The sequence below is a fragment of the Carcharodon carcharias genome, chromosome 10 (genome assembly GCF_017639515.1).
Source record: "Carcharodon carcharias isolate sCarCar2 chromosome 10, sCarCar2.pri, whole genome shotgun sequence".
In the NCBI taxonomy this organism is placed as follows: domain Eukaryota; kingdom Metazoa; phylum Chordata; class Chondrichthyes; order Lamniformes; family Lamnidae; genus Carcharodon; species Carcharodon carcharias.
Window position 1 is genome coordinate 116,382,443 of NC_054476.1, and position 12,805 is coordinate 116,395,247.

At 43.4% G+C, this 12,805-nt stretch overlaps 1 protein-coding gene across 1 annotated transcript in view; it reads right to left on the minus strand.

Annotated features, from left to right (window-relative positions):
- Positions 1–6,931: 6,931 nt before the first annotated feature.
- Positions 6,932–12,805, minus strand: part of LOC121282862 (scavenger receptor cysteine-rich domain-containing group B protein) — a 65,641-nt gene continuing 59,767 nt past the window's right edge. The window contains 3 exon segments of the mRNA XM_041196676.1: positions 6,932–7,248; positions 9,696–9,713; positions 12,622–12,662. Coding sequence (XP_041052610.1) covers positions 6,932–7,248; positions 9,696–9,713; positions 12,622–12,662 — 376 coding nt within the window.

The following is a 12,805-nucleotide window of genomic DNA, read 5'->3' on the forward strand; positions in this document are numbered from 1 at the left end:
CATTTGGTTTGTCGATTTTAAATGCAAGTTTTTTTTTAAATTTTCCCCTTTCCTACTACTTCTCTCCTCCTGCCTTGAAGACTCACATTGACAACAATGCAATGATGCCAGTAAACCTCCACACCATCATTGAACTTCCCTATTCCCAAGGTGTGAACTTGGACAGTGAGGTTGGAAAACTATTGAAATGTAAGGTGCTTTCACAGTCAAATTCAATACAAACAGGAGCAGTTATTCTGAGCAATGTCCTTCCGACTAACTCAGGGATATTGAGCTTGTGTTTAATGGTTAAGCGCTCCTCCAGCTGAAATCAGACACCTCAGTATAAATCAGAGCACAACCCTCTTCTGTTTTGAAGCATGCCATTGACAATTTATTTTTTGGACAGAGTCAAAGGCCAATCCCATCACACAGATGATCTGGGTCTATCAATTGATCAGATTTGCAATTTGCTTTCACCGGAGTCATCGAATGTTGCAGCACAGACACAGTCCATTTAGCCCATCAAGCATCAATCTTTCTCTTCATATACACCATTTAATCTAATCCCACACTCATTGCCTCTCCTATTACTCAAAAAAACTCATTTCAAGCAACTATCTGATCCTGGCCTCCTACACAACCTCAATTTCCTATAGATGCCTCCCCCTCTTGGCAGCTGTGCCTTCAGCTGCCTAGGCCCTAAACTCTGGAATTCCCTAAACTTCCCCCACCCTTCCCATATCTTCTTTCCCCTTTAAGGCTTTCCCTTGAAACCTATTCTTTGACCAAGCTTTTTGTCAACTGTCATAATATCTCTTTGTGTACTGCAGTGTCAAATTTTATCTGAAAGAGAAGGTGCCTTGTGACATTTTGCTACAATAAAGACACTACATAAATGCAGGTTGGTGTTGTGGTTCATTCCCATTCAAAAGAATTTTCAGGGCTCTGCTTCTGCATCACTTGGTGGCAGAGAATTCAACATGTGATGGCATAGGTAGTGAAGAATCTTGTCAACCTTGCAGCAGTTCATGTTTATGAATATATTAATATACCTGTTTGTGTACTTCTTGATACACAGTGCAGTCTGTAGCTCATCCTTTAGAGAATTAACCTCTTGTTTTAGGTCCCCAACAGATGCCCTCATGAGGTGCTAACACTGTCAGAGATAAGGCCAGATAGAAATTAAAAGTGAAAAACACTGTTTAGATCTGTCTGGGGTCCAGGCTGATTCTCAAACACAGATCTTTCTGCTTCTATTTTAATTTCTTGAAGGTTTAACTCTTACTGTTCCAATGGAATTTCTGGATATCCTCTTATTTTCTCCCACCAATGACTGAAAAGCATTTGCACAATGAACAACAACTGACGTATAGGAAATAAGTGGGATTTGGATGAAAACAAAAAGTCAAATTTTGGGCATTCCCAAATTCATTGCTAGCCAAACTGATGGTAAGCTATCAGCCAGATTGCAGAGTTCATCCTTGTGGCTAGGCCAACATTTTGCCCCCAACCAACACCACCAAAAGTAGATTTCCTATATCATTCACTCACTCCTTTGCTGTGCACTGTACTTACTTATCGATAATAATAACTACTACATTTTGAAAGGTATCCATTGTTTGTTAGCACTTTGAAATATTAAGCTGTTATAGAAATGGAAGCTTTTTTCTTATTGTACAGTCTTCAGAAAATCACGGTAATTATAGCCTGCCAAGGCCACTAATTAAATCAGGTAACTACATTTACTAATTTGATGCAACAACCACAACCACTATAACAAAATCCACTAACTACAATGACTAACTAAATTAATTTTTTAAAAAAATATTATTACTTCTCTTGTACTGTGCACAATAAAGGCTTTATTTCTGTTCTTTGTGGTAAATGTTCATGGTAGACAGGGCAACACAAACTTTATTTATGCACACTGCCAAATAACAAAATCATCCTTCATCCAATTCCCACTGCAGAATAGCACAGAAGACATTTGCTGTCATTAATTTCTCACATCCACAGATGGATTGCCTGTAGGTCTCTCCATTCAGGATTTGGTCTCCCAAGCCTCAGTTTATAACTGTACTTCGATGATCCTATATGCACCACGTTTGTTTTTTTACATTATTTGTCCAGATAATCAGGGCAGGAGAAAGGGAACGAAATGGCTGAGAAATTGAGAGTTGCCACTCTGTTCCATTACACATTATCCAATGTCTTCCCACTGCTATAGTACCACTTTCCCATTCTTGGGACATAAAAATTGATCAGCAACTGCTCCAATCACAAACATTCAAATGGCAGCTGCTATGAAGAAAGCTCTTTAAAACTGGCACAAAACCAGTATGGTTGGTGCACCAAGGGTTTACTGAGCTCATTCATTATCATATGATGTTGGGTCAATCGCTTTATGCTGAGATAGCATTGGAAATGCACTGACAACACGTTTTCCATAGACGCCATATGGTCTGTGAGAAAGCCAATGCTCAGCCAATCAAAGTGAAACTCTGAAACATCACCAGGTTCGAAGAATGTCCTGAAATTGACTTTGGTATCAACACCTCTGTCATAGCTCCCTAGTACCTGGCCCATCCTCCCGCCAACAGATTAGAGAACTGCAACATGAGTTAAACCCACAGCAGTTCATAACACAACCATTGGACAGAACTTATTGTAGACGAAATACTCTAGAAGACTGGCAGCTCTTCATCACTCAGCAGTGCCACTGGGGAGGCAGTGGCTGCTGCCAGTAATACACCCACCCCAGACCCAGGCCTCAGGTGAGCAATGGCAGAAGGGGGATTGCATGATGGGGGTAGCAGGGCAGAGGGGAGGGATGTCGGCAGTAAGAGCAGAGGGAGTTGGCTCTCAGTAGACTCCTCCATTCCCGATGCCAGGTCCCTCCACTGAGTCAGCCACTGAATGCCTTTGAACAAGGGCCCGCTCTCCCCCCACTTCTCCCCCTACTGGGAAGCCTGCAAGCAATCCTGAAAGTGTTTGCTTTCTGGGCTCCTGCATGGCGGCAGGGTGAGTTCTAGCAGCGAAGGCTTGAGGCTCTTAAGTGAGCATCTGAGGGTCTCAATTGGAGGCGGGGCAGGAAATCAGTCCACGAACTTTCTCGCTTTGTACTGAATCAGGGCAGAGGCAATGGGGGCCCCACCTGCCTAAATACCCCCCATCACCAAACTCACCACGGGGAGGGCATTAACTTCCACCCATTATGTACAGCCGGCAGGCACTGAAGTGGCAGGCACTGAACCACAATTTGTGAGTAATGGCCCTGGCATCAGTTTAGACGAGGCATCCAATGGCAACTATTTTAATATCGCATTCAATTCAATGGAAGCATCTGGGCTAATGTTTGGTCACTAAGGTTGCGTTTGACTGGAGCTCTTCTGCAGGACATTCTGTTGCTCATTCATTATGGGGCTTTGTTTGGGATTTGTTTCTCTGCTATCTGATATACCATATACAGGTCGCATATCCTTTATCCGTAAATCTGAAAACCAGAAACATCTGAAAAATGCACTCTCTTCAACCTCATCAACCTTTAGCGTGGGAAGTCTCGTTCTTTATCTGCACTGTTTACCTTGCGATTTTTGTGGTGAACATATCAAAAAAAAACTTATTCCAGGTACTTTTCTAAACATTTTATTTACTTTATTCTATAGCTAGCCCAGGCTTAGGCTATTGTAATGCAAGTTTACATGCGGTATCCAAAAGACCGAAATTATCTGAAATATGAAATGCAATTGGCCCCGAGGGTTTCGGATAAAGGATACTCAACCTGTATCTCATAGCAATTGAAGGATGCTGCAGTGGAGGCAGAGCAAGAGGCAAAGGGAGTAATAATTGCCCCTCTCTGAATTGCCAGTTTACACATGTCAGGCAGATTAATCTCCCCAAGATGGGTAAGGTTGTGTTGGTGGGGGTGAGGGAGGAGGGGGGGGGGGGGGTTGTGGCAAGGGGAATGGGGTGGGTGGGAGGTGTGGGGGAAGGTGGAAGTACTGCGTTAAAAATTAGAAATGGGAAAATATGTTTCCAACTCAGCCCTGTGTGTACCTGCTGCATTTTCTATGTTGATGGGTTACTTATTGGCATATGTCATGTCTTGGAGAGGAGGAACACAGCTTTATAACTTTGAAATCAGGCTCCCACAGTGCAATTACTCCCACCAAGGCTCCTTAGAAACCACCTTCCATCTAGACCACTACCATCTAGAAAGACAAGGGCAGCTGATAGATGGGAACACAGCCACCTGGAAGTTCCTCTCCAAGTTACTCACCATCCTGACTTGGAAATATATCGCCGTTCCTTCACTGGCGTGGGGTTAAAATCCTGGAACCCCCCCGCCCTGCTAACAGCACTGCAGATGCACCTGCACCACAAGGACTGCAGTGGTTCAAGGCAGCTCACCACCACCTTCTCAAGGGCAGCTAGGAATAGACAATAAATGCTGGCCCAGCCAGCGAACCCCACATCCCATGAATGAATTTTTAAAAATTGGGAATCTGATTTAAAATTTGATGGCTGCCAGCTGGGTTTCCAACGGCAACCAGGCAACAAACTGGAGATGGGTGGTTTAAAAAGTGAGTGTTATTTAGATCACATGTGGGTCAGTAGAAACAGGTAATGATATACTGGGATAAAAACAAAAAACTGCAGATGCTGAAAATCCAAAACAAAAACAGAATTACCTGGAAAAACTCAGCAGGTCTGGCGGAGAAGAAAAGAATTGACGTTTCGAGTCCTCATGACCCTTCAACAGAACTCAGTTCTGTTGAAGGGTCATGAGGACTCGAAACGTCAACTCTTTTCTTCTCCGCCGATGCTGCCAGACCTGCTGAGTTTTTCCAGGTAATTCTGTTTTTGTTTTGTTAATGATACACTGGCACTGACTCATCCTGGGTTACCTCACTCAGTTGAACTTTTGGGGGGAATTTTAACAAGGATGAGCACCGCAAAGGTGGAATTGAGTCAGTGGTGGGGGAGGGGGAGGGGTGCAGTGCGAGGATTGTTAAATGGGCAAAAATTCTGAACACGTCAGGAAGCCATCTCCAAACTGACAAATTCTGTGTTTTTATTCAGATAGAACAAGAGGTGGGCAGCCTAATCGCTCTGGGATTGGTAGGTTTTTTAATTGGAAACTTTGCAGGTTTAGCTGTGGCTGACCAGGTTTCCCAGGCCTTGGGAAATCTGACAACTACAGCAAGGTTAGGACAAGCTTGGGGCAAGTTCCTTCACAGCACTCCTTGTGGGCCAGTAGTCCTTCCTCCACTTTTCCCTAGCTTCCCCACCATTAGACCCATACAAGTACCCTCCCCTGGATTGGATCCCACCCCCCAAACCTGATTGAAACCTTCCCTCCTCCAGAGGATCAGGGAATGCTTCCCATCCTGGGTCAGTAATCAGGCCTACCTGGGTCAAAGGGCGCATGATTTGGAGTTATAAACGGCACTTACCAGGCTTCCTGCTTTCCTGCACACCACTGGACCCCCAGCCTCAAATCCTCAGTTCCTGTATATTGGCAAGTAAACATTGCCCCCATTCTCTCTGTGTGAGCCGGGACAGTGAGTATCAGCAGATACCCAAGCTAGAATTGGTTCCTCAGCAGTCAGTAACTGGGAACGGGAGCACCTTCTTCCTTAGCTATGGCTCATGGAAGTGTTCCTAGCAGCTGAGATCAGTACATCCTGGGGAACAAATCTTGGGTCTTCCTCTGAATGACTAAGATTCACTTCACAATTGGCAATTAAATCGGTGATTGTGATCTCAGATGAATATTTAAACTGAAAGCAAAAATTAACAGGGAGGCGCTAATCTCATCGAAAAGTTCCAATGGTAAACTGCTTGTGCAAAGTAAGTGCCATTTATAACTGGCATTCTCCCTTTCCCATATTATTCTCTCCTAACATATATTCTGAAGGTCTGTTTAAAGTTTGGGCTCCTTCTTGCTCTGGTCATAGCTGTCACGATGGTTCATGCATTCCATGCCTTTGGTTCAAGATATGGTACCAGGCGTGAAGACCTGACAACTGCAACAGTCAGTAGAAGCTTGTTCAACTTGATACATTCAATAACAGGAACCTAGGAACAGGAGTAGGCCATTCAGACCCTTGAGCCTGATCTACCATTTAGTTAGATCACGGATGATCTGTTACTGAATCTATTTACTTGCCTGATTTCAGCAACCTTAATAACCTTGCTTAATAAAAATCTATCAAGCTCAGTTTTGAAATTTCCAGTTGATCTAACCTTGACAACCTATGTTAGGATTGGCGGGGGGGGATGTACTGGTGGGAGAGTGTTCCAGATTTCTACAATCAATTTACTAATCTTTCTTCCTAAAGTTAGCTATTTACAGCTAACTTTATTCAGACGGAGGTGAAAAGTATGTGTCAAGGGTGATGCATTTTTACCCACATCCTTCGGAGGAGAAATCTACTACCCTGAAACAGGATGGGCATCCGTCAAACACACTTTGAAAATAATGGAGGGATATTCATTCATTTATTGCCACCAAGGCTTACCTTGATTCCCTGGGAGAAGTAGTGTCGCAAACTGGTACCTGTGAGACCTATGCAGTGTTCTTCATTGATATCACTGACAAGCACTTCACAGACTGTATAAGTAGCAACTTGCGGTGCTGTCCGCCTCATAGAATCAATGCAAGTCTGTATGAAACTGCTAGAAACAGTGCTACACAAACAAATTTCTCTCCCCAAGATGCCCAATAGTACGTTTTGCTGGTACAGTAAAATAAGTATGTTTCATAAGATGATTGCGAGTTATACCTGTAACAGGAGATAATATTAAAATATATAAAGTGCACATTATATGGGAATTCCAGTTTGGTAGTTTTGAGCTATTTACACATTTATAGATTTACATATATTCAACATGCCTCTCCGCCTCTGCCCCCACAGCCAAAGGCTGGTGCTTTTATTGAGATTGTTCATAGTGTGCACATCACGCTGGCATCTTCCCTATGGTCACAATTGTGGACATCCCAGCCAATGTGAGAGCACTGCACAAGCAAGCTCTCATTCCCATTGCATTTTAAGTTGTCGAGGTGGATGATGCCTATGCCCTGCCCAAAATATGCCTCCACCTTGGCAGCCATGGCTCTGCCACAGCCCAGCTGTCTGCAGACCACCCTAGCTGCCCGCAGGTCCCAGGCATCATCGCAAACTGTCCCCCACTGCGCCATCAGGTAGATCTCCACCCGGCCTTCACATCGGTGGCGTCCGTTCACAAGTCGGATTTGCGATTCTAAACAGGGATGAAAGAAAAAACAAATGACAACATGATCCAACATTTTACTATTTACAGGAGGCACTGTCCCAGAATATTCAGGGAAACTAACGGCTTGTTAAATTCGCCCGCCATTTGTATATAAAGCCAGAAACTCAAGGCAACAAAAATATAGGGGCCCAGATTTTCATGTATCCATGTTGCAATAGAGGCAGGTGGGATTCAAAGAAGATGGGTGGGACAGGAGCCTGGGATTCTCACCCCCATTCCTTTCATGTGGAAACGTTATGGCTCTGGGATAAAGCTGTAGGTAGTGAGCCCGTACTCATCAATCCTACCCTTGCCTACTCCATTGTGGAAATAGGCATTTCAAACCCCCAGCTATTTCCATGGAGTCGGGTCTGTTCTGATAGGAGATGTGGGTCACAGCACCTCAAAGGACTCATGAAGCATGGTGGAAATCTAGCCTGCAGTTAGGAACCTTTTGACAGGTAAGTCCAAAAGGTCCGTTCACAACTTCACATGTCATAATGTAATGGTGACTGATGATAGGGCTTTGTTCTTAAAGGGTAGGTGGCCATTAAATTGACCAGCCTTGTGGAAGTGTTCAGATGCATTAGAGTACGTATTCTAGTGGATAAAGTGCTCTTCTGCATGCAACAGTATTGAGATTGTAATGTATCAATCACCCCCTGCGACTTAATCTTTTCTTTGATTGCCTGTTCAGCCTTTTGAAGCAATGGAGCAGATGACCACCATATTCAATTCTAGAAGCTTTGTTGACATAGGTGTGCCTTGGAATCCCATTATGAATGCTTGGCTGACCTCCAAACACTTAATTATGGATTCAGTTCAGCAGGGGTTGTTAATACAGTCATGAAGGGCACTGTGACCTTTGTTTTGATTGACAGTTTCTGAGGGATTAATAGGATTAAATTTTCTGATAAAGTTTTGAATAGATGTTTGTTTATTTTGACAGTTTTATGAATACTTAAGAGAACTAACTTTTTTTCAAGTGGAGTTCGAATGCTCGGGTAGCATGGTGGTGCAGTGGTTAGTGCTGCTGCCTCACTGTTTCAGGGATCCAGGCTAAATCCTGACCTCAGATGTCTGTCTGTGTGGAGTTTGCACATTCTCCCCATGTCGTGGATTTCTGTCAGGAGCTCTGATTTCCTCCCATCGTCCAAAGGTATGCTGGTTAGGTAGACTGCCTATGGTAAATTTCTCACAGTATGTGTGAGTGTGTGCCCTGTGATGGACTGCTGTCCTGTCCTGGGTGCACCCTGCCTAATGCCCATTGCCGGTCACGATAAGCTCTGACGCCCTGTGAACCTGAATTGAATGAAGTAGTTCTGGAAAATTGAGTTTGAACGATTGTGTGTTTCACTGACAGTTCTATAGGCTCCTAAGAGGGTTAAAGTTTATGAAGAGGTTTTTGAATGGCTGTTTGTTTATTTTGACAGTTTCATGAGCATCTCAAAGACTTCCCAATGTTATAATAGGTCTCGTTAGTTTTGTCCATTGTGGATATTGGATGGGTAGCCATGAGGAATATGGGGGGATATAAGGTGGTATGTGGAATATAGAAGGGGTATGCGGAAAGTAAGTGCCATGGGGGATATAAAGGGTCATGGGATATTGGGGGGATGGGGGGATGAAAGGAGTATGGGGGATATGAAGAGGCATGAGGTATGGAGAGGGCATAGGGGTGGGGATGAGAGTTGAGGGGTAGGGTGCCAAACACACTTACTGAGCTGTGTTGAAATCCTAGTGAATGGAGTTGGGGCCTTCTAACCTGCCCACCTAGACATCTGTCTGCCTCCTTCCCCACCACAGGCTTGCTTCAGGAGGCAGAATGCTCAACTCCAGCCCATTCCCACCACCCCACCACCCCACCATGGAAATAGCGTGGGCAGGCAGGAGGTGGGAATGTGATGTCAGGAAATGGCCCAACTCACAATCCCTGCCTCAAGGGTGAAATTCCAGACCAGGATGTGAGTTGCGAATCACCACAAATTGCCAAATGATTTGTGTTCGCGTCACAAAAGCCACTCTTAGGGCGGGATTTTCCAGCCCCGCTCACCACTGGGATTGTCGAGTCCCGCCAAAAGTCAATGGGCTTTTGGCTGGGCCGCCAAATTGCCTGAGGTGGGTCTCACCATGAATGGGCCAGAAAATCCCAGCCTTAATCTCCCGTGCATCGATGCGGTAAATCCAAATTCAAATCTTCCAGCCAAAGAGTGCGAAAAAAGATTAAACAAAGGGCAGATATCCAGCTCCAGCAAATGCTGGGCCATTGCAAAAATTATCAGCACTTAAAGCTTCTGAATGGTTCTTCCTGAACACATGCAAGTGTGGACCCATCCAGAAAAAAGGCATTTCATATTGTTCCAACTTCTTTAATGTATGTGAAGACCTCGCATTAATAACTTTGTTTCCTTAAAGACTATAAATCATGTTGAGACATTTTGAGTTGGAAGGCGCTATATAAATGCAAGTTTTTCTTCTTTTTTGTATTCTCAGATCATCATTAAATCTTTCTGGTAAACTATACATTACTTGTCTCTAACATTTCCCTTCTGTGCTCCCTTGTACATGATCTGTTTTCCTTATTATCTCTCCCCTGGTTGTGTTAGGCAATTTCCTGCCTTGTACGTACTGGAGCCCAGACATATTCACCATTGCTTTAGAAGATGCAATGTAGGCAGACCCTCTACAGAATGATTGTATTAAGATTATAATCACAGGATAAATGAGCTCAAGGAGAGCAGCTGAAACACAGGATAAAAGAGCATGAGGAGAGCAGAGATAAAGGATAAAAGAGAGCGGAGACACAGGATAAACGAGCACAAGGAGAGCGGCGGAGACACGGTAAAAGCGCGAGGTGAGCGGAGACACAGGGTAAAAGAGAGCGGAGACACAGGATAAAAGAGCACAAGGAGAGCGGAGACACAGGGTAAAACAACATGAGGTGAGTGGCGGAGACACAGGATCAAAGAACATGAAGACACACCTTGTAGTTAAGAAGCACATAACCTTAGTTGTCAGTGGTACAAGCATTCAATAAACACAGTAAATTGTAGCATACATAGGAAGAAGGTAATTAAAGTAAATTAAATAACATGTTAAAATGGTGGGACAGGTGTTATATTGCTGCTGTGAGATGTGGGAGCTTTTGGACACCAAGGTGATCCATGACAAACAAATTTGCAGGAAGTGTAAGCAGCTTGAGGAATTCTGGATCAGGATTATTGATCTGGAAGCCGAAATGCAGACACAGCACAACATAAGGAAAGGGGAGAAATACCTGGGTAATTTGTTCCAGAAGACAGTCACTCCTCTTAGAATAGGGTCATCTGTTTTGGTTAGCGGTGAGGGACAGGAGGGTGTGACTGTCAATGAGGCAGATAATGGGATGGAGCAGACTACTGTTGGGATGGTTTACACCTGAACCATGCTGGGATGAGTGTCCTCACAAATTGCATAACTAAGTAAGTAGAGAGGGCTTTAAACTAAACAAGAGGGGTGAGGGGTCAAGTTTGGGTAGAGGTAGCAATTCAAGGTGTGGAATCAAGACAGGAGAGCAAAATAGTAATATGAGAAATGAGGATCAGAGAATGGCAGGAAAGAACAGAGAGAAAAAACCTAAGAATACATCAACAGTTAAGACTAGATGTTACAAAGGTAACAAAAAGTCAAAACTGAAGGCTCTCTATCTGAATGCAAAAAGCATTCATAACAAAGTAAATGAATTGACGGCCAACACTGAGATAAATAAATATGATCTGATTCCAATTACAGAGGTGTGGCTGCAGGATGACAAAGATTGGGTCCTTAATATTGAAGGGTACATGGCATTTAAGAAGAGTAGGAAGCTAGGTAAAGGTGGAGGGGTAGCACTGTTAATAAAAGAGGGCATTTGTGCAATAGTTAAAGATGACCTTGGTTCAGGAGATCAGGATGTAGAATTGGTTTGGGTGGGAAATGTTTTTAGTGGGTATGGTCTACAGGCCCTCTAACAGTAGCCACAGTGTAGGACAAAATATTCAAGAGGAAATATTGTGTGCTTGTGATAAAGGGACAGCAGTAATCATGGGTGATTTTAATCTACACATAAACTAGAAAAATCAGATTGGCAGTAGTAGCCTGGATGAGGATTTCTTAGAATGCTTTTGTGATAGTTTCTTAGAGTAACATGTTCTGGAACCAACCAGGGAGCAGGTTATAATGGACTTGATATTGCGTAACATGACAGGATTAATTAATGACCTCAGAGTAAAGGCACCCCTACGTAGCAGCGACCACAATATGATTGAATTTTACATCCAATTTGAAAGGGAGAAGAGTGGGTCTAAGACTAATATCTTAAAATTAAATAAGGTCAACAATGTGGGGATTAAAGCTGAGGTAGCTGAAGTGAACTGGGAAACTAGGCTAGAGGATAGTTCAATAGAGAAGCAGTGGCTTCTTTAAGGGGATATTTCAGGATATTCAGAATAAGTACTTTCCTACTATAAAGAAAAATTCTAAGGGGAGGACCCACCATCTGTGGTTAACTAGAGATGTTAAGGAAAGCATCAAACTTAAGGAAAAAGCAGATAACTCTACAAAGATGAGTGGCAGGACAGATGATTGGACAGAATATAAAGAATGGCAGAGAATGACTGAAAGGTTAATCAGGAGCAAGAAATTAGAGTATGAGAGGAAGCCAGCTAGAAATGTAGAACTGTTTCTACAGGTATTTAAAAAGGAAAAGGGTAGGTAAAGTGAGCATTGGTCCTCTAGAGAGTGACAGTGTGGAATTAATAGTAGATAATAAGGAAATGGCAGAAGGATGAACAAATATTTTACTTCTGTGTTCACTATAAGGATACAAAAAACATTCCAGTAATAGCTGCAAATCAGGAGGTGATCGGGAGAAAGGAACTTGGTGAAATTGAAATCACTAGGGAAACGGTACTGAGCAAATTGATGGAGCTGCAGGCTGGCAAGTCTCCAGGTCCCAATGGGCTACATCCTAGGGTTTTAAAAGAGGTGGCTAATGAGGTAATCGATGCGCTGGTGTTAATTTTCCAAAATTTGCTAGATTCTGGAAAGGTTCCATCAGATTGGAAAGTAGAAAATATAACCCTTCTATTCAAAAAGGGAGGGAGGCAGAAAACAGGAAACGATAGGCCCGTATGCTAGCTAATGGACTAAAGGATAACAGCATCACAGAGCAAGCACTGTAGCATTGTGACAGTAGGTTAACAGTTTCTACCATCGTATGTAAATTAGAGTGGTCCATGTGTTTAATGCTACAACTTTTTGAGCCCTTTCCAAAGCTAAGATTTGGAGGGTTGTTTTATGCATAGGACTAGAAGAAGCCTCACTCCCACTGTGGTCTCTTACAGTCTGTTGCCACCATATAGGTTGAGGGTCTCGATGTAAACCTCAAGGGATCTACCTCTATGCTATCTATGCTCAGCAAGATATTGCAACTGACACCGGTTCTGGTTGAACACAATTACATGAAGCTTATTACTAGCAACAAATTTATATAGCTCTGCACAGGCCTTGATCTAGCCTGGGTCCT